The 17,027-nt window shown below is 56.1% G+C and overlaps 5 protein-coding genes across 5 annotated transcripts; 2 read left to right on the forward strand and 3 right to left on the reverse strand.

Annotated features, from left to right (window-relative positions):
• Positions 1-1,950: 1,950 nt before the first annotated feature.
• CYME_CMS331C (similar to inner centromere protein) lies at positions 1,951-5,202 on the reverse strand (the record flags this gene model as incomplete). The annotated part of the gene is made up of 1 exon (XM_005538893.1): positions 1,951-5,202. The coding sequence occupies one exon, from the start codon at positions 5,200-5,202 to the stop codon at positions 1,951-1,953; it is 3,252 nt and encodes a 1,083-aa protein (XP_005538950.1).
• A 782-nt stretch (positions 5,203-5,984) lies between these two features.
• CYME_CMS332C (V-type ATPase V0 subunit c) lies at positions 5,985-6,572 on the forward strand (the record flags this gene model as incomplete). Its single annotated transcript, XM_005538894.1, has 1 exon — positions 5,985-6,572. One exon carries the CDS (start codon positions 5,985-5,987, stop codon positions 6,570-6,572), a length of 588 nt encoding a protein of 195 aa, XP_005538951.1.
• Positions 6,573-8,398: 1,826 nt separating this feature from the next.
• On the reverse strand, positions 8,399-10,066 carry CYME_CMS333C (hypothetical protein; the record flags this gene model as incomplete). The annotated part of the gene is made up of 1 exon (XM_005538895.1): positions 8,399-10,066. The coding sequence occupies one exon, from the start codon at positions 10,064-10,066 to the stop codon at positions 8,399-8,401; it is 1,668 nt and encodes a 555-aa protein (XP_005538952.1).
• Positions 10,067-10,200: 134 nt separating this feature from the next.
• On the forward strand, positions 10,201-13,527 carry CYME_CMS334C (similar to regulator of nonsense transcripts; the record flags this gene model as incomplete). The annotated part of the gene is made up of 1 exon (XM_005538896.1): positions 10,201-13,527. One exon carries the CDS (start codon positions 10,201-10,203, stop codon positions 13,525-13,527), a length of 3,327 nt encoding a protein of 1,108 aa, XP_005538953.1.
• Positions 13,528-14,283: 756 nt separating this feature from the next.
• CYME_CMS335C (hypothetical protein) lies at positions 14,284-16,980 on the reverse strand (the record flags this gene model as incomplete). The annotated part of the gene is made up of 1 exon (XM_005538897.1): positions 14,284-16,980. The coding sequence occupies one exon, from the start codon at positions 16,978-16,980 to the stop codon at positions 14,284-14,286; it is 2,697 nt and encodes an 898-aa protein (XP_005538954.1).
• Positions 16,981-17,027: the final 47 nt, after the last annotated feature.

The following is a 17,027-nucleotide window of genomic DNA, read 5'->3' on the forward strand; positions in this document are numbered from 1 at the left end:
TGGCATGTATCCGTGCCCATGGATGCTTTTCTACATGCATGCCTATACGTGTCCAACGGTATGTGTCCGTGTCCATGGATGCTTTTCTACATGCATGCCTATACGTGTCCAATGGTATGTATCCGTGTCCATGGATGCTTTTCTACATGCACGCCTATATGTGTCTAATAATATGTGTCCGTGCCCATGGGTGCTTTTCTACATGCACGCCTATATGTGTCTAATAATATGTGTCCGTGCCCATGGGTGCTTTTCTACATGCATGCCTATACGTGTCCAATGGTATGTATCCGTGTCCATGGGTGCTTTTCTACATGCACGCCTTTACGTGTCCAACGGTATGTGTCCGTGTCAATGGATGCTTTTCTACATGCACGCCTATATGTGTCTAATAATATGTGTCCGTGCCCATGGGTGCTTTTCTACATGCACGCCTATATGTGTCTAATAATATGTGTCCGTGCCCATGGGTGCTTTTCTACATGCATGCCTATACGTGTCCAATGGTATGTATCCGTGTCCATGGGTGCTTTTCTACATGCACGCCTTTACGTGTCCAACGGTATGTGTCCGTGTCAATGGATGCTTTTCTACATGCACGCCTATATGTGTCTAATAATATGTGTCCGTGCCCATGGGTGCTTTTCTACATGCACGCCTTTACGTGTCCAATGGTATGTATCCGTGTCCATGGGTGCTTTTCTACATGCATGCCTATATGTGTCTAATAATATGTGTCCGTGCCCATGGGTGCTTTTCTACATGCATGCCTATACGTGTCTAATAATATGTATCCGTGTCCATGGGTGCTTTTCGCTCTGGATATCAGAGTAATTTGGATGACAGGGCCGAGCGCTTCGCTCGAGTCCGTCGACGAGTTCCAGACGTCCAGCGAGGGTGTGTTCGTTTTTTCAGTACAACGTGCATAAAAGATGAGCAACATGCCGTTTACATAGCGGACGTCCAAGCATCGCCTTCAACAACGAGCAGGAAACGGACGAGGGTACCCGCCTTGCCATGCATCAACCGCGCCTGGGGCGATCGCGCGTCTAGTATTGTTACGTTTAGAGTCAACGCGTCGAGGCAACTCGTCAGTCGCCGCTGCGCATTGGAGTGCTCTCTGTGGCGAGCCCCCGGACTCGCGCAGAAAACCCAAGTTCAGGGCAACAACTCGATTTAGAGTATGTAGTAGACCGATGATCGCAAACCTATCAATCTTCTTTGCAAAATCAAATCCGAACGGGAATGACAGAAAGCACCCAATTGGAATCACCCGAGCCATTTGCAGTACTTGGAGGCGGAAAAGCGCCAGCCGTCACCCATCCCGATGCGTAGCTACGTGTTGCTGGCGAGCTGCCCTGCGACGCAGCTCGCAACGCGTACCCTGAAACCTTGAACACCCCCGTTGCTTGATCGATGACATGCGGAAGCGTCCGTTCAGTAGATCGATCCGATTTTTCACCGCTTCATCGGCTGGGTTCGCGCAGCACTAGGGGTGCGCTTCCGTGTATCGATGGTATCCTAAAGAGACTCGGAGAGCAGCGCAACACCATCGCGGTCGATGCTGCCAATGCGATTCACGGGGATCGCCTGCGGATGCACGCGCCAGTCGGAGATCCCGCCTAGAGACGGAGCGCTGCACATCGCTTCCTCGTCCTGCTCCTCCGATTCAATGTGCGGCTGCAGGCGCGCCTGCCTTTGAGGTTGTCGCACCCAACGCCTGGCTACGCTAGGCAGAAGCCAAGGCGTCTGTACTATCGTGCAAATCGGCCGCATTCATCAAAAAAAGGAGGCTGCCTTAGCCGAACACGCAGTGCATGAAGCGCTTCTCCTAGCCGTCGTGCGGGGTACACCATTCGCGAGACTCGTATCGCCCCAGAATCCTGAGAATAAAGTACCGAAATTTGGTCGGGAGCTCAACATACTAGGTTCAAGACGAGATTTCCAGATCTAGTGCATCGAGCGGCGCTCTGAAGAAAACAGGCTTGGCGATGCCCCTGGAGATGACGTCTCACGCAGCGTAGGGGCGTTTTCGCGGTCACTGTGCGCCGGACTCGTGGTATCCTGTTCCGCTGCGCTCGGATGAAGCTGCCGTACCGCACTGGTGGCGCAGTGAGTTGATGCAACAGAACGCTGGTCGGGCTCATACTCGTAGCCAGCAATATTCCAGCCGAATGTCGCTGCCGGAGCGTTTGTGAAATTCGGTGCAGCAACACCATCACCAACGCCAACACAATCACCAGCAGCAGGAGTCTCCGTCACCAAATTGGCAGTGGCGCGTATCGCTGACTCGCGCGGGTAGCGTTCGACATGCTCAGCTGCGAACGCAGGTGGTGCTGCAGTAACCTCAGCAACAGAAGCGGCCTGGTCCACCGGCCGTCGCCTGGGTCGGCGCACCCGTAGCCACCATATACCAGGGCCGTAGCTCGCTGCAACCCACCAGTGTCGACGCCTGCTCGGGCGCTTACCGGGAGCACACGCTGCTGTTTGGGATGCGTACAAGTCCTTTGGCGTTTTTGAGAAGAACAATCCCGGGCCATAGGACGCCGCCACAGACCAAGACGGTCGTTCTGGCCTGATCGCAACACTGCCATCGACGCGGTTCCTAGCTTCGGAGTCCTGGGGTGTGCGTACGCGCGTTTCACCGTCGCCAGTCGCTCGGGTGTCAAAACGAATAAGAATACGAGGCTGTTGCTGTGAGTGAGGTCCCTCGGATACAAACGGCAGCGCCGGTGCCCAGGATGCAACGCGGTGCCTCTTCTGGGCGGCTCGTTGTTGAGAGCGCAGTTGCCGGGCACGCTCGCGCAGAGCGGCGGCCTCGGTCTCCCGTCGCAAGCGGCGCATAAAGGCATTGTCTCGCATTTCCGGACGACCTAGCATCTCCGCTTGATTCAGTAGGAAACGCGCCTCGGCGATGACCTCTTCGGGTGCGTAGCCTCTCATTTCCCCGTAAGGTAGCACGAGCAGCTTACTGAGATTCCGGAAACTGCACGCCTTAGAATTCGGAAAAGATGCACACAGGATACTCACGCGTATGGACAACTCGAATTTGCGTCTAGTGGTGGCGAAATACGGTTCATGGGACGGATGCGGTGTAACAAGCTTGTACCACGCCCGTGCCGTTCGTATCCAAATGCATACTTCACCGTAATCGATGCACCATTCGAGAATACGACTAGTTCGAATCATCGTTGGTCGGAGCTTGACACTTCCAGGACCAGCGCCCGGGATCAGCAGACCTTCGGCGACGAGCGAATTCGGCGTTTCCAGAGCTCCCGGGCCGCCGCCAGTGTTGCGTTTCGCGGACGTCTGCTCCAATTCCAGGGCATCCAGACAGGCGTGCTCTCCCGTACACTCGTCCAGGATGCGGAACCAGGTGAGAAGCCGCTGCGGGAGTGCGCTTTCTGTGTTCGTTGCATCAGCAGCGTTATGATGAGAGCTACTTGCATCAGTAGCCGGCAAGTTCATCTCAGGTGGAATATGCTCCTCTAGTACCATGGCATCGTCGTTAACGCTGCTCGATGACTTTGTTGCTGCCATGGTTTGCTCCTCTGCTACACCATTTTCACGTTCCTGAAGACGAGACGATGTTCGTTCCCTTCGCTGCAGTTGCGCTTCAGCTTCGGCGCGCTCCCGTTCGGCTGCACGAAGCGCTCGTTCGATTTCCGCTCGTTGGCGCTTTGCCAGACGCTCTATTCGTTCCAGTTCGCGCCGACGTTCCAACTCCTCGCGTCTGCGTTGGCGTTCCAGTTCCTTTGCTTCCTCTTCACGCTGCTTCCGCAGCTCCTCTTCCCGCTGGCGAGCAAGTTCCAGTTCTTGGACCCGGGAGGATGTCCGTTTTGTGGCAAGCAGCCGCTCGAGACGTTCTCGACGGCGTTGCAAACGCTCTAATTTGCGACTGTGCTCTTCCCAGACGGGAAGAAGTTCCTGCTTGAGCCATTGTCTCAAAGCGCGTTCTCTGGAACGGGGTCGAGCATCGTCCAGCGTCTCGATGAGGTCTCGCAGGGCATCCGGCCCCTGCGCAGCAACGCACCACTCGTAGTGCGGCGAAGGTTTTGCGCCCCTGCGTCGGCCTTTCGTGGATTTCAAAGCGCTCGTTTCTGTGTCGTCAAGCAACTCCCTATACAAGCGGCAATTGTCGTCAAAGTACCAATATAGCGCTCCGTTCCTATCGATGCCCACTGGCAGGATTCGCAGGTCGTCATGGTGTAGTTGCCGCAAATCCTTCAAGTAGCGGTTATCTTCGTTCGGACTACAGAGTACGAACTCGCAGAGCGCGTACAAAATGAGCAGGCGTTGGCTTGCCCTCAGCTGCAGGAACGCTTCCCAGCCACCGGCCTCGAGCGCATCCATGATAGACGCTGCATCTGCAGACTCAGTGCTGGTGGAGCGCTCCTCCGGATACAGCCCAAGGTTGATCATTTCCGCCAGATGCTGTTGAAAGAAACGAACGAACTGCGGAAACCATAAAGCATCCGCTCGTTGGACCCAGTCCGCACGCTGCAGTGCTGCCACTGCGCGACTCCCGTCATGCTCTGTTCTGGTGCCACTGCCAGTGCGATACCCAGCCAGGCTTGCCATTATTTCTGCCAAAATGGGCGCATATTGTGGCGTCTCCAGAGCGTGCTCGAGCTCCATGGGCGTCACGTCAGGAATGCCGAGGCGTTTGGAGAAGACTTGCAATAGACGCCAGGTCGCCGGCAGCTGCCACATCGCCGAGGGTTCTAACCCTTCTAAACTTCGCTCGTCCAACTCGTGCATAGAAATGTTTTCCAACTTCCGCAACCCTGAGGTGTAGATCAGACTCTGCCGCGGTTCTGTCGATATCGAAGCCGACTCTTTGACACGTTTCCGTCGCTGCCCCGGTGACCAGGTCGCTGCCTCTTCCGAGTCCTCCTCTGGAGTCGAGACCTCACTCTCTGTCGGTTCCGATGCTTCATCGGAACTTGACGAGCGAGACGTTGCTGGCAGGCGCCAGCGCGCCCTGCTGCTTACCACTGAACTATGCTCCGAGGAAGATTCCGAACTTGAAGAGGCAGCAGCCTCCTGGTTGGTGCGTCTGGTGCGAGCAGACCTCCGTAGCTGGCCGTCGACTTTTCGACTCCGCGAGCCATACTGCTCCTCCTGGATATTATCCCCACCTTTGAGCACGCCTGTGATGTTACGTTCGGCTTCTCGTGCCGCTTTACGGCGCGGACGCATATCCAGTTTAAAAGAAGCTGCGTTTGGCCCGTCTCCTAGCGTTGCGTTTCGCCAGCCCCGGTTGAAATGTTCGCGGCGGCGCGCAGCAGCTTTTGATCGTGTCGACCCTGCATCAGATTAGTCGTGAAGAGGAAGCAGAAGCAGAAGCAGCAGCAGGTTGAGCTAACGTTCATCAAGGCAACTACACACTGATCTACCTTTGTTTGATGACTACGGCAGTAGAAATGTCGCCACTAGGAAGCAGTAGCAGGAGGTTGAGCTAACATTCAACAAGGCTACTACAAACTGATCTATCTTTTTTAGATGACTACGGCGGCAGACAAGTCTCCACTAGGAAGCAGCAACAGGTCGAGCTAACGCCGATGAAAGCAACTACATGCAATACCCTTGATAAGTGACGACTGCAACAGTTGTGCATTCAATGGCACAGCAGGCACCTCTACGCTCGATACCCACTGTATTGATCCAAGTCTCGATCAAACCTCGACTCTAGTGAGGAACATGGGACAGGATCTGGTAAAGCGTCGCATTATCCTCAAAGAAGCGCCCTCATTCATTCCCTGGTCTACGATTGCCTTCGCACCTCCGCGAACGTCTGACTCGATTCGTAAAAAGTGCAGAACGTGGAGCATGGTGCGCTGCGCGGGCTGTGCGCCAGCTGGACGTGGCCAACCGCACTGTACGAGCGCTGCACTGCGCTGCGAAGCGAGTTCGGTAGAGCGCACGGCTGTTTAGAGCGCTGGAGCACCTGCAGGGCTACTCGCTTTGGAAGCAGCTGAGGCATGCAGCCAAATGGAGCAGCACCTCTGAACTGTTTGTGGCGATGGGTTTTACCAGAGTGCTGGGGTCCTCTCGGAATCCTCTTTGAGCAGATATCGCCGTACTGGTTTGCGTACGTTGGTGTGGCCCTCGCGATAGGACTCTCTGTGCTTGGGGCCGCGTGGGGTATATTCATCACGGGGTCTTCGCTCGTGGGGGCCTCGATTCAAGCTCCGCGCATCACTTCGAAGAACCTCGTTTCGGTCATTTTTTGCGAAGCGGTCGCCATATATGGAATAATTGCCGCTATAGTCATGGCGACTCGAATCGGCTACGCGTCTGTGGCTGAAAGCGACCCTGTCACCAAGTTCGGTGGATATGCGCTTTTCGCGGCGGGCCTGGTCGTCGGGCTGAGCAACCTGTTCTGTGGGTTAAGCGTTGGCGTCACGGGCAGTAGCTGTGCGCTGGCCGACGCCCAAGATGCAACAATCTTCGTGAAACTGCTTATCGTTGAGATATTTGCGTCAGCACTGGGTTTATTTGGGGTCATCGTCGGCATTATCATCAGTTCTAAAGCCACGCTCGGTGGCGATGCAAGCGCTGGTCGCTGACTAGTGCAAGGAAACTCGGGCCAATACGATTCTCAGAGCAGTGCGTTCTTGAACGCCTGCACCAGCAAACCTTTTCTGTTTTCTCGCAGGTATTCAATGAAAGGAATGTGGTCTATAGATTGGGGGAAGGTCGCAGCGGGACATGATGCTGTGAGCCCTACCTTACGAAGGAATAGTCATGCTCCTACGAGTCAGACATTCACTGGTCTGCATGTAGATGAAGCACTCTCATCGTAGTCCGTTCTGAACCTTGTGCATCCAAAATGGAGCTTCTCAAATTTTGTATAAAAAACTATCTTCTCGTCAATCCGTCATACTCCATATTTTCTCTACGATACGCTATCAAAGAAACCACACGGTGTGAAGCTTCCGTGGCATTGATTCGGAAATTGATGGAAAGACTCGGGTGGATAAAGAAACTGTCGCGTTTATACAGAAGACCATGGCGCGTTGGAAGACACACCACTGACTTTGCACTGAAAAATGGGCGCTTATCATACGAGGCACGGGTGCTCGCCCTATTCGATAAGGCTGAATTCGGGGGAAACGGTAGACCTGTACATGGATACACAAACAGGGGAAACCGCCCTTCCCAAGGAAGAAACAAGCGAGAATGACGACAACACAAGCCCTAGCGGCGTTTTGAATACGGTTTTCGCCTACAAAGCCCCGGACGGCAGAATCGTTGAAGGACTCATGCTTCGTGGATGCACTTTTTGGATCCTCCATTCCACATGCCTCTGTCATTTTTATAGAGAACGTCAATTTCTATCACTTGACAGCGGCCGAAGAGTACGCAAAATGAGATTGACATCCAGCTACTCATCATGCGAGCGAATTCTCCCTCGCTCAGTCCAATCGAAGGCGTCTTTTCTATTCTCAAACGTCATTTTAGTGCTCAGAGATCAGTAGACGAGTTGTTCGCATCGATATGACAAAAAGATGCAGGGTGTCATTCCGGATCGCGCAATTCCCGACTCGAGAAACGCTCGCCTAGCTTCCGTCACCTCGACGCACCGGGCCTGGCAACTCTCACCAGAAATTCCGGACGCATGATTTCAAACGGTCCATCTCAATCCGAAAATTTTCGATCAAATATTCGTACAATAACGGAACTGATATTCGGGACAGAATGTGCAATACGACCTGATCGCGTGGTCAGAGACACGCCTCCGCGCTTCCATGAATATGTCGAGCGAACTTTCGAGGGAACCTTTCGCGTTCTGCGTAGGCATTCTGTTGGAATGCTAGAGAGTTGCCATGAAAAAGAATCAGTGGCCAGAGGATAGAGAGACACTGTAATTTCGCCTGATTCAAAGCACTAGTCTAGCGCGGTTCAGCAATCCAGAAAGACCGGAGTGCAGTATGGATTTACGGGAGGATGGCTTTCTCCAGAATATTCGTACAGCATAATCGCGTTCCATTATTCAACATGACTGAGTATAGCGCGGTGATTCCGGGTTCGCAACGCGACACCTGTGAACGCCTACTGCATTTTTCAGACACACGTCGCATCCATACGACTCCTTGGGACGCTACACGTCAGCCTCCTGGGCGTATTCGATAGCAAACATCGATTTGTTTACAAGCAGATTGCATTTTTGCCGGTCGATGCGACGGTGCATCTGAGGATCATATGTAGAGCGCGAGAACCTCAATCAGTCCACGAGGTCACGTTTCCTCACGAATCCTCGACGGGTACATGAATCTGTCCATACGCTGAACGGCGCTGAACGCAGACGTCCGGCGCGGCGATCATCCGGCGGATTCCAGCGCACCCTTACGCACACACACTCGGTGCTTCTGTTGTGCGCGATGATGCACAATTAAGCATTGCTTGGGGGTGCCTCCGACGCACCGCGATGAAATGCCGAAAACGTCTCAAAGACCAGACACGGCAGCGCCTCTTGCCAAAGCAGAAGAACCGCGCTACGAAAAGGCACCACGACCTCGGCTTCCCCAAGGAGAACGCGTGAGATTCCGTAGCGCGCAAGCTTCGCGACAACTGCCCGCAGTGGCGCATCCAGCGCTGCATTCGGGGGCGCATCAGCAATGGCGGTCGATACAGGCTCAGACTTCGGTGACGTGTCCATCATCGAGCGTGTATACGTGTCCGCAAGCGCTCCGTGACGATCCAGCACGTACGCCGCAGGCGCCGTGATCACCGCCACTCGCCCGGAGACAGCGCGATCGAACCTGCGTGCGTCACGCGCATGCATGCGAGCAGCGTTCCATGCGTGCTCGATCCACACATCAGATTCTGAAGCGGTGCCGAATCGTTTCGTTGTTCCAGTAATGTAGATGATCTGGCCGTTTGTGTTGATGAGATCTGTCGCGATGGATCCAGCGAGGACAACTCGTCGGTAACAGAGCTCCGTGGCCGTGCAGATGGTGTCCAATCGGGAACCACGCTCGAGGCGAGGCTGCTCGTCGAGTTTTCCCAGAGTCGAGAAGCTCGTCATCGCGGATGCACCAGTCATACTGGATAATGCTGGTGCGATGACGACCAGATCGAAGGTGCCCAGCTCTTCTCGCAGGGCGAGCACTGCATGACGAGTACCGCTGCTCTGCATGTCTAGATCCGTGAGGTGGAGCAAGCGAAAGTGCAGCCCAGGGGCCACCTCCGTACAGACGGCACGCGCCTCTTCAAGCGCTGCGAGGTGACAATCCACCCAGCTGATGCAGATATTCGAATGCTGCGGTTTGCTTTCGTTGGACTGTTCTGAGCGTTCACGCATAGCCTCCATGCAGATCACTCGAGCCATTTCCTGGAGAAATGGCGACGCGGCTCCGCCGAGAAAGCACACGCGGCGCGGCCAGTGTGGCTCTGTCCAGAGCACACCCGCCTTGTATCGCGGGAACAGACGCACCCATACGTAGATGATTGGAGACAAGAGCGCTGTCATCATGAGCACCAACAGGCGCACACCAAGAACCAGCATGAACCAGGCATATTCCGCAAAATATCGCCGCAAAATTGGGCCTCGTAGGGTCACCAGTACACACAACGCTGTCCAGAGCCGGAGCGCCATCTGCCGAAGTTGGTGCATGACTACCGCGATCGAACTGAAGAAGCCTCTGGCCTGTTGGCTTACGGATCTATCGATGCCGTCCAGAGAAGCTGCAGGCTGCGCAAACGACGCCGCTCCGGCCGATGGCTCTGAAGACTGTCGCTCCGAGGTATTGTCGGCAGCGTCCTTGCCAGCGCTGGCAAACCATCGAAAACGGCAAGTGCTTTTTCGTTTGAGTACACGAACAAACCTTGGCACACGTCTTACGCGCTGTTGTAGCTTCAAGTCGTTCAAATCAGTTTGACGTCGCCTAAGTAGCGCCCGAGCCGGTAACCAAGCCTCGACACCACCAGAATGCAACGCGTGGCCGTGAAAGAAACCCTGCTGAAACGACGCTCTCCGACATGAACGCCATGCTAAAGTCACTTGAGTGAATCCACACCGCAAGTTATTCTGATTGGATCTGGGTGCACGCACTGACATGAACGGTGTCCAGTAAAGTTCTCGCTAATAACCGCTGCGCTGTTTCACTGCGTATATGCCACTCGACGAAGCGCCTGCCTATCGGCGAATCCGCACCAAAAGCGCGCTGCTTACACGTCTTGCTCTTCTGAACGATGCCGCAGGGTTCGCTGTTGTCATCGTCATCGGCAGCATCTGCAGGTACTTCAGTCACTGCACATAGGGAACCGACTAGATGGCGACGACGATGGCAGCGGCAAGCATCAGACAACGAAACAGAACACCACGTGAACTTGGAGCTCCAGTTACCCGAACCGCCAAGCCCCGAGGCAGCAGAGGCGCAGCTGGTTGCAACGCTGCTGCAGTCCTGGGAGCGGTCCTTGCAGCGCCCGGTTCCCGAGTCGAGCGATGATGAACCTGCCTGGGTGCAAACTGACTTTGCGTGCGTGCATCACTACCGCGAGTACTGGATACGCCGCATAGAAAACGAGTGGGTTGCAGCAGTCGCAGAAAGCGCTGCGCTGAGGGTTGAAGTGAACGCTTGGGCAGTGACCATTGCCTCTGTAGAGCCGACCTGCACGGACTACGCTGATCGCGCTGTTCTTCAGTGGGCAGCCGGCGTCGATCCGCCACCAGACCTGGATTCACAAGACGTATACTTCCTGCAAGTCGAACGCGGGCGCAACGCTGCGTCTGGCGCTGGGCCCATCGTTCCTGCTTTACGGTTGACTCGATTGGGCTTTGCGAGCTGTTCAGGGAACGTTCATGAGTTTAGCGTTTGGATTCCGCGAAACTGCCTCCATATGCAGCAACGCACTGGTACAGTTGCCCGACTATGGCGAGCGTTCTCCGATGAGCGCGAATGGCGAACTGGGCTTGTACCTTTTGTGCGACAGCTCCAAGCGGTAACCCGGCTAGGCCAGATCCATCGACCGCTCTTGTATGCGCTGATCAGGCCCCAGGAGCATTTCAGTAGCGGGCGTAATGTGCCGCCGAACGCCTTGCCAGGTTTCCAAACACGGAAGCAGCAGCAGCAGCAGCAGCAGCAGCAAGAGCGCTATGCGAACATCCGGGAGATGAATAGTGGCGGGAGCGTCAAACCTGATTTTTCTCTTGGTTTGTTGAATGATGGACAGATGCGAGCGATTACAAGAATTGTAGAGGCTCGCCCCGGCTCTGTGACGTTGATCGTTGGCCCGCCAGGAACGGGAAAGTCGCGGACCATCATCGGGGCGCTGAGACGTCTCACGGGAGAAACACCAGCGCCGCGTCTTCTTGTATGCGCACCGTCAAATCATGCGGTGAGGCTGCTCTACGAACAGTTCCGGTCGCAGTCCGATACTACGCGGCCGGTTGGTATTGCGTGGTTACAGGCGCAATCCCAGCGACAGGAACATGCCAATAATGCCCCAAACTCCAATAACGATGGCCAAATAGGAATCGAGTGGAACGCTCTTGTTCATGACGTTCCCATACGGAACGCGGACGTTGTCTTCGCGACTCTGAATAGTGCAGCTGGGCTAGGGTTTCAGGGTACGGGGAGGATGCGAGAGCGACCCTTCCAGTACGTGATTGTGGATGAAGCGTCTCAAGCTGTTGAGCCGGATACGCTGATACCGCTCATCCTCGAGTCTTTTTGCCCGACGAATTTCCCGCATGGTGATCGGATGGAACCCGAAACCATCGCTCCAAGCAGACTTGTGCTTGTAGGCGATGCTCGACAACTACCCGCCACAGTGCGATCGCGCTTGAATCAGGCTAGTGGATATGACAAGTCGCTTTTCGAGCGACTTTCCGAGGCTGCAGAACGCGTCCACGGAGCTGCGCTGTGTTGGCTAGACGAGCAGTATCGCATGCATCCGTCGATCGCCGCGTTTCCGTCACATTTTTTCTACGGGGATCGTTTGCGTACAGCTTGCCAAGTTTGTGAGCGTCTGAGAGGCGTCGACTCTCCGATAGAGCTTTTGGACATGTCAGGCGACGCCGAACATCGAGAAATTCGAGTGGCCACTAGCCTGGCAAATCCGTACGAGGCAGCTCGACTTGTACGATGGTTAGCTGAGAATCAACCGAAACTTGTCGGAAGTAGGAAAGATCCGCTGACTGTTTTGTTGATCACGCCGTACCGGGCTCAGGTTCGTTTTCTGGAAGAAGCGCTTCAGGAGTTCCATCTTTGGACGCCAGCAGCTGCAGCATCGTCGCAACCAACACGAAGCCGTCAGGAATATCGAGTTGCCACCGTGGATGCCGCCCAGGGTGCAGAGGCTGACCTCGTGATTTTCAGCCCTGTTCGGAGTGCCCGACACGGAGTGAGCGCATGTACAACGCCCCGAGCGCTGAGCATCGGTTTTGTGGCGGATACCCGGCGACTCAATGTAGCGCTCACAAGGGCACGATCGCAGCTCGTTGTTGGCGGCGACCTGCTTACGTTGGTTCGAGCCTCACCAGTTTTTGCCGCATGGATAACGTTTCTGTGTGAGCGCAAGCTCGTTCCGAACCCGGAGGCACTCTGGGAACGTCTCTGTGAGGGACTCGAACACCCGCCAAACGAGCGGACAACGCTGGTGGATACATCGGATCCTGTGGCGTCCGGCTTCGCGGATGCATCCGAGGCTGCAAAGGCGCGCAAGCCCGATGTCGTCGCTAGGCAGAACCGTCGTAACGAGGCGGCCTGCGCGCCCATCTACCCATGCAAGATCTGCCGGCAGGCGTCAACCCGGATCTCTGCCGCAGTAGCTCGGAAACAGACACTGGGGTCCTTGCAGGAGCCGCGGTCTACGCGACACAGTCCTACCGCTGGCTTGCCACCAGCAGTGGCATCGATTTCCTGCGCAAAAATGAAACGCACACAGAAGGATGCGCGGATAGCTGCAGCGCGTGCCGAGGCCGCCACTGCACGCATCATTCACTCCGATGACGACGCATCATCCGACGCGGGCTCGCTGCCGACCAGAGGCGGGAGAGCAGCGCAGCTGTTGCGAAGGCATCGCACCAACGGCGGCGGGTATGCTACAACGCGACCGCAGCCAGTGCACAAGGGTGTCGACCGGCGCTGGCGCTCCTCGAGCGATGCTATTGCCGGCACCAATGCGGATCACTTTACGAAGCGGATACGGGCAGCGAGACCAGCGCCATCGTCAGTTCCAGGACTGACTGGGGGATCGGCACCGTCGGCCGCCGCGTTGGCGACTGTTTTTGAATCACCATGGCCCCGTGAACGCGTTTCTGCCGAGCAGCAACGCCAACTCGATCGCGTCTCCTCTGTGCAGAGGTTCGCTCTCGGTGGAGCCACGACGACACCAGTAACGCTGGCAGTTGGAGATCGTTTTCGCGAGCCCTCGCTGCACACTGGATCCGTCGCACGAAACTCCACGGCAGTGCAACGCATCGCGAGCCGACTTGCCGAAAGAGCAAAAGACACATTGGAGAATGTCCGCCGTTCAGCGATATTCGACAAGGAAGGCTCTGGTGATGCGCGCTGAGCGGTAAACGTTCGTATGTGTGTGTGCATCGACGACGCGTGCACGCATGCACAGACTGCCGTGCGGACACGCATGCTATGCGTGCACATGGTGATGCACGCACACGCATACGTGTCCGGACACGTGTCCGTGTTGCAGACACTTCGAGGCTGGCATTTCCACGTTTCATTTGCGTTGTTTCAAGTCGTCGTTGGTGCATCGCGCACAACGAGTGTCACTGAATGGCATCGCAGGCGGTGTGGCGCGGCCTCTTCCTGTTGGCGGCTACGGAGCCGCGTGTATGGTGCGCGCCCTGGCACGCTCCACGCAACCACATGGTGCCGTTGTAATCTAGGTCTTCCCGCTAGCCATTGTTCCTGTTAGCTGCCAGAATCTCTTCCCGGCTGACGCCGAGAGCATAGTGCTCACGTCGCGGCGCGCGCAGCCGTGCGACTCGGTTGCGTGCGTCTGCCGTGGCGCCGTCCGAGATCGATTCCAGGCTGCTTCCAGAGGTATGCCACGTGCACCGAGCCCGGACTGGTGCAGACGTTGCCGATGCTCCGCGTCTGGAGACGGTAGCTCGTTCGGTGTATCCGTTTCGAGTGCTGGTAACGAAAAAATGAATCTTTATCTCCGAAACGCGTTTGGCTGCACAGTTGGATCTATGGCTGCAGCGATACGTATCCATGACTGGAAGCAGAGCGATCTCGGTTGCAGCGTATTCTGTTGCAGGACGACTCTTGTCATGGGATCTGCATGCACGAACGTTGAAGCGACTCAGCGAGCAGGTACCAGCGGCACTGTGAAGCGGGCGTCGAGGTCGCTGCTGCTGCTGTCGTCGTCGCAGATTCGACGCCATAGCTGCGCGTTCCAAAGTGCCATGCGGGCTCGTTCACGAACATCAGGCGCTGCGTCATGTTCCGCAACCTGACGCAGCAGTACTAGCACCTCCAGTTGGGCGAGATGGTTCCGAATCGTCCTCATGACTTGCTTCGTGGTCTGATCGGGTTCCTGCGGGGGCTCCGCTGCACCAGCCGGGGGCAACGGGGCCGCTGTGGTTTTGCGGTGGAATCCCTGAACGCTCAGCGTGTCTAGGCGATGCGGCATATACCGCAACAAGTTGGTAAAACACCAGGAAGCAAGGAAGCGTTCCAGTACCTCGGACGATTTGAGAAAGCTTGCCAAACGTTGTAAGAGCTCCCGACGCGCCAGAACTTGCGCTCGCAGTGGAATCGCATCCGCAGCCGCCACAACCGTGAGAAAATTCAATGCATGGACGCGTACGTCTACGTGCGTGTCCGGGTGCAACGCAGCGTCCAGGCGTTCGGACAGCCCCATTGGGCTCTGCAGGACCAGAAACAAGCATGCTTCGTGCTCGCTCTGATCGCCGTTGGAGTAGACGATGTTGTGAAGCAGCGCCCACGATTGCGCACAGACGTCCGCGGCTTGCCTTACGTCCGTGAGCATGTCGAGCGATCGCCATGTTAAAAGGTCCATCAGCGATTTTTTCTCGGAACTCGATGCTGCAAGCGCCAATATTCGGATGATTTTGATAATTTTCGCCACAAGGTGTTGTTCGGTACGTGCAACCGTCTGATGTCTTGCATTAGGACCGGATTGCTTGCTCTCGGCGATGCCGTGTCCGACCGCGCTGCCTAACGCAGGAGAGCAGCCACGCCAGACATCGGCAGCATTGAGCGCTTCGGGATTCGCAGCTCGCGCGCCGGAGTCATGCGAAAGGTCCCAGCGATGCAGGTAGTCATGGACAAGGGAGACTAAATTCTGGAGAGCGCGCTCTTGATTCATCAGCGCTGTTCCCAATGGACACGGTGGCATCGCACACTGCGCAAGCGCATCACATGCCGCGCACCGCACGACATACGGCGCCGAACTTGTCAGAATCATGTCGAGAAGGCGCTCACTGAGGCTCGGATGCAGACCCTGACGCTGTCGGTTCGGGATCAATGCCATGAGCGAAGCCAGCGCCTGGGCGGTTGCCTCAGCCACGCCGAACGATAGCTCTGGGGGCGCCCGCCGTACCCATTCCAGTAATTTCAATAGCAACGCCATAAGTTTGTCGTCTACAAGAATAGGCTGAGTATGCTCTCCATTTGAGGCGATCAGAGCCAACGCTCGGAGCGCTGACGTGCTTTCACGCTCGCTCTGGGCGCCCGGGTTGGCTGATGGCAGCGAGGCAGCCGCAGATGTGCGTCCACATCGCGTGGGACTTGCGAGTTCCAGCCTAGAGCGCTTGCTCTCCTGGGAACGCACGGATTCCGGTAGCGATGCCAATCGATCACAGCTCTGCTCGATAACATTCACAATTACCGGAATGGCGCCAACATCAAGGGCAACTCGCCGGAAATGCGAAGAGCTGGCCAGGAGCTTTTCCACAAGCTCTACGACTTCTGCTTGCCGCAGCTGCTGAGCGGGCACCTTGGGATCGAAATAGATGCCGAATTGCGTCCAGGATTTGCCGGGCTGCGGCTGGCTCGGTGACGCTAACAGCGCGAGCAATACCGGCAGTGCGGTGGCGGCGAGTTTCGATGCGTCATTCAGCATCCCGGCAATGTACAGGTGCGCCAGAATCTTGACACTGAAGAACCTCCGCAGCGGTACCGGATCGTACAAACCCCGCCAGAAGCGTTTTGCACTGCGAGAGTTTCGCGCAAAGGTCTCCGCAAGCAACGCTGCGGCGGCGGGGGCGTCCTCGATAAACGTCGATATCAACTCTAGCATGGTCGTACTGAGCGATCCTGGGTCATCCGCATCCTCTTCAGAGCCATCAGAGTCCACGGTACGCACGTCTGCGTCATTTTCGGTGTTCAGGTTGGAATCTGGCATCCGTTTGAGATCCGCGACGATGACATCCATCGCTCCCGCCTGTAGCAGCTGTGTGCGCCCTTCGTGGTGCCGTGCCCATACCGCAATGGTTTTCAGTGCTTCCAATCTGACCAAGCCCTGATCCTGTTGGACACAACGGAGCAGTGCCTCCGCGTCAGCACTCCGCCAGGCAAACCGCGCTCGATCGCAACCAACGCGTAACCTAGCGGCCGTGAACTGCCGCATGGTGCGCAACGCGGCGACTTTAAGAGCATTAGGCGACGACTGCTGCAACGAGTCGGCAATAAAGCGCGGGAGACGCTGTTGTTGTGAAATCTCGGCCTCTGCAGGTGGACAGTCGCCGTAACACAGCGTTCCCAGGAGCGCCAGCAACGCTTCCTTCACGGAACTGTCCATTCGAACAGCATCTTCAGCGCAGTACGCAAGCAGCTTCGCGAGCGCACCACTTTCCACGACCCAAGCTTTCCGTTCGGTATTTCCGATGAGGAGATTTTTCAACGTGTTGAGCACTGGGCCTTTACCACGGAGGGTACGCGTTTCCCCAAGCTCCCGGAGAGTTTTCTGCAACGTGTAGCTGAAAACATCCGAAACTGAAGCGAGTTCCATCGTTCCCACTGCTCCAGTGTGCATTTCGCTTCGCCCGAGGTGCTCGGTCCTCGGTTATGTGAACACTGGAA

Source organism: Cyanidioschyzon merolae, chromosome 19 (assembly GCF_000091205.1).
Source record: "Cyanidioschyzon merolae strain 10D DNA, chromosome 19, complete genome".
Classification (NCBI taxonomy): Eukaryota; Rhodophyta; class Bangiophyceae; order Cyanidiales; family Cyanidiaceae; genus Cyanidioschyzon; species Cyanidioschyzon merolae.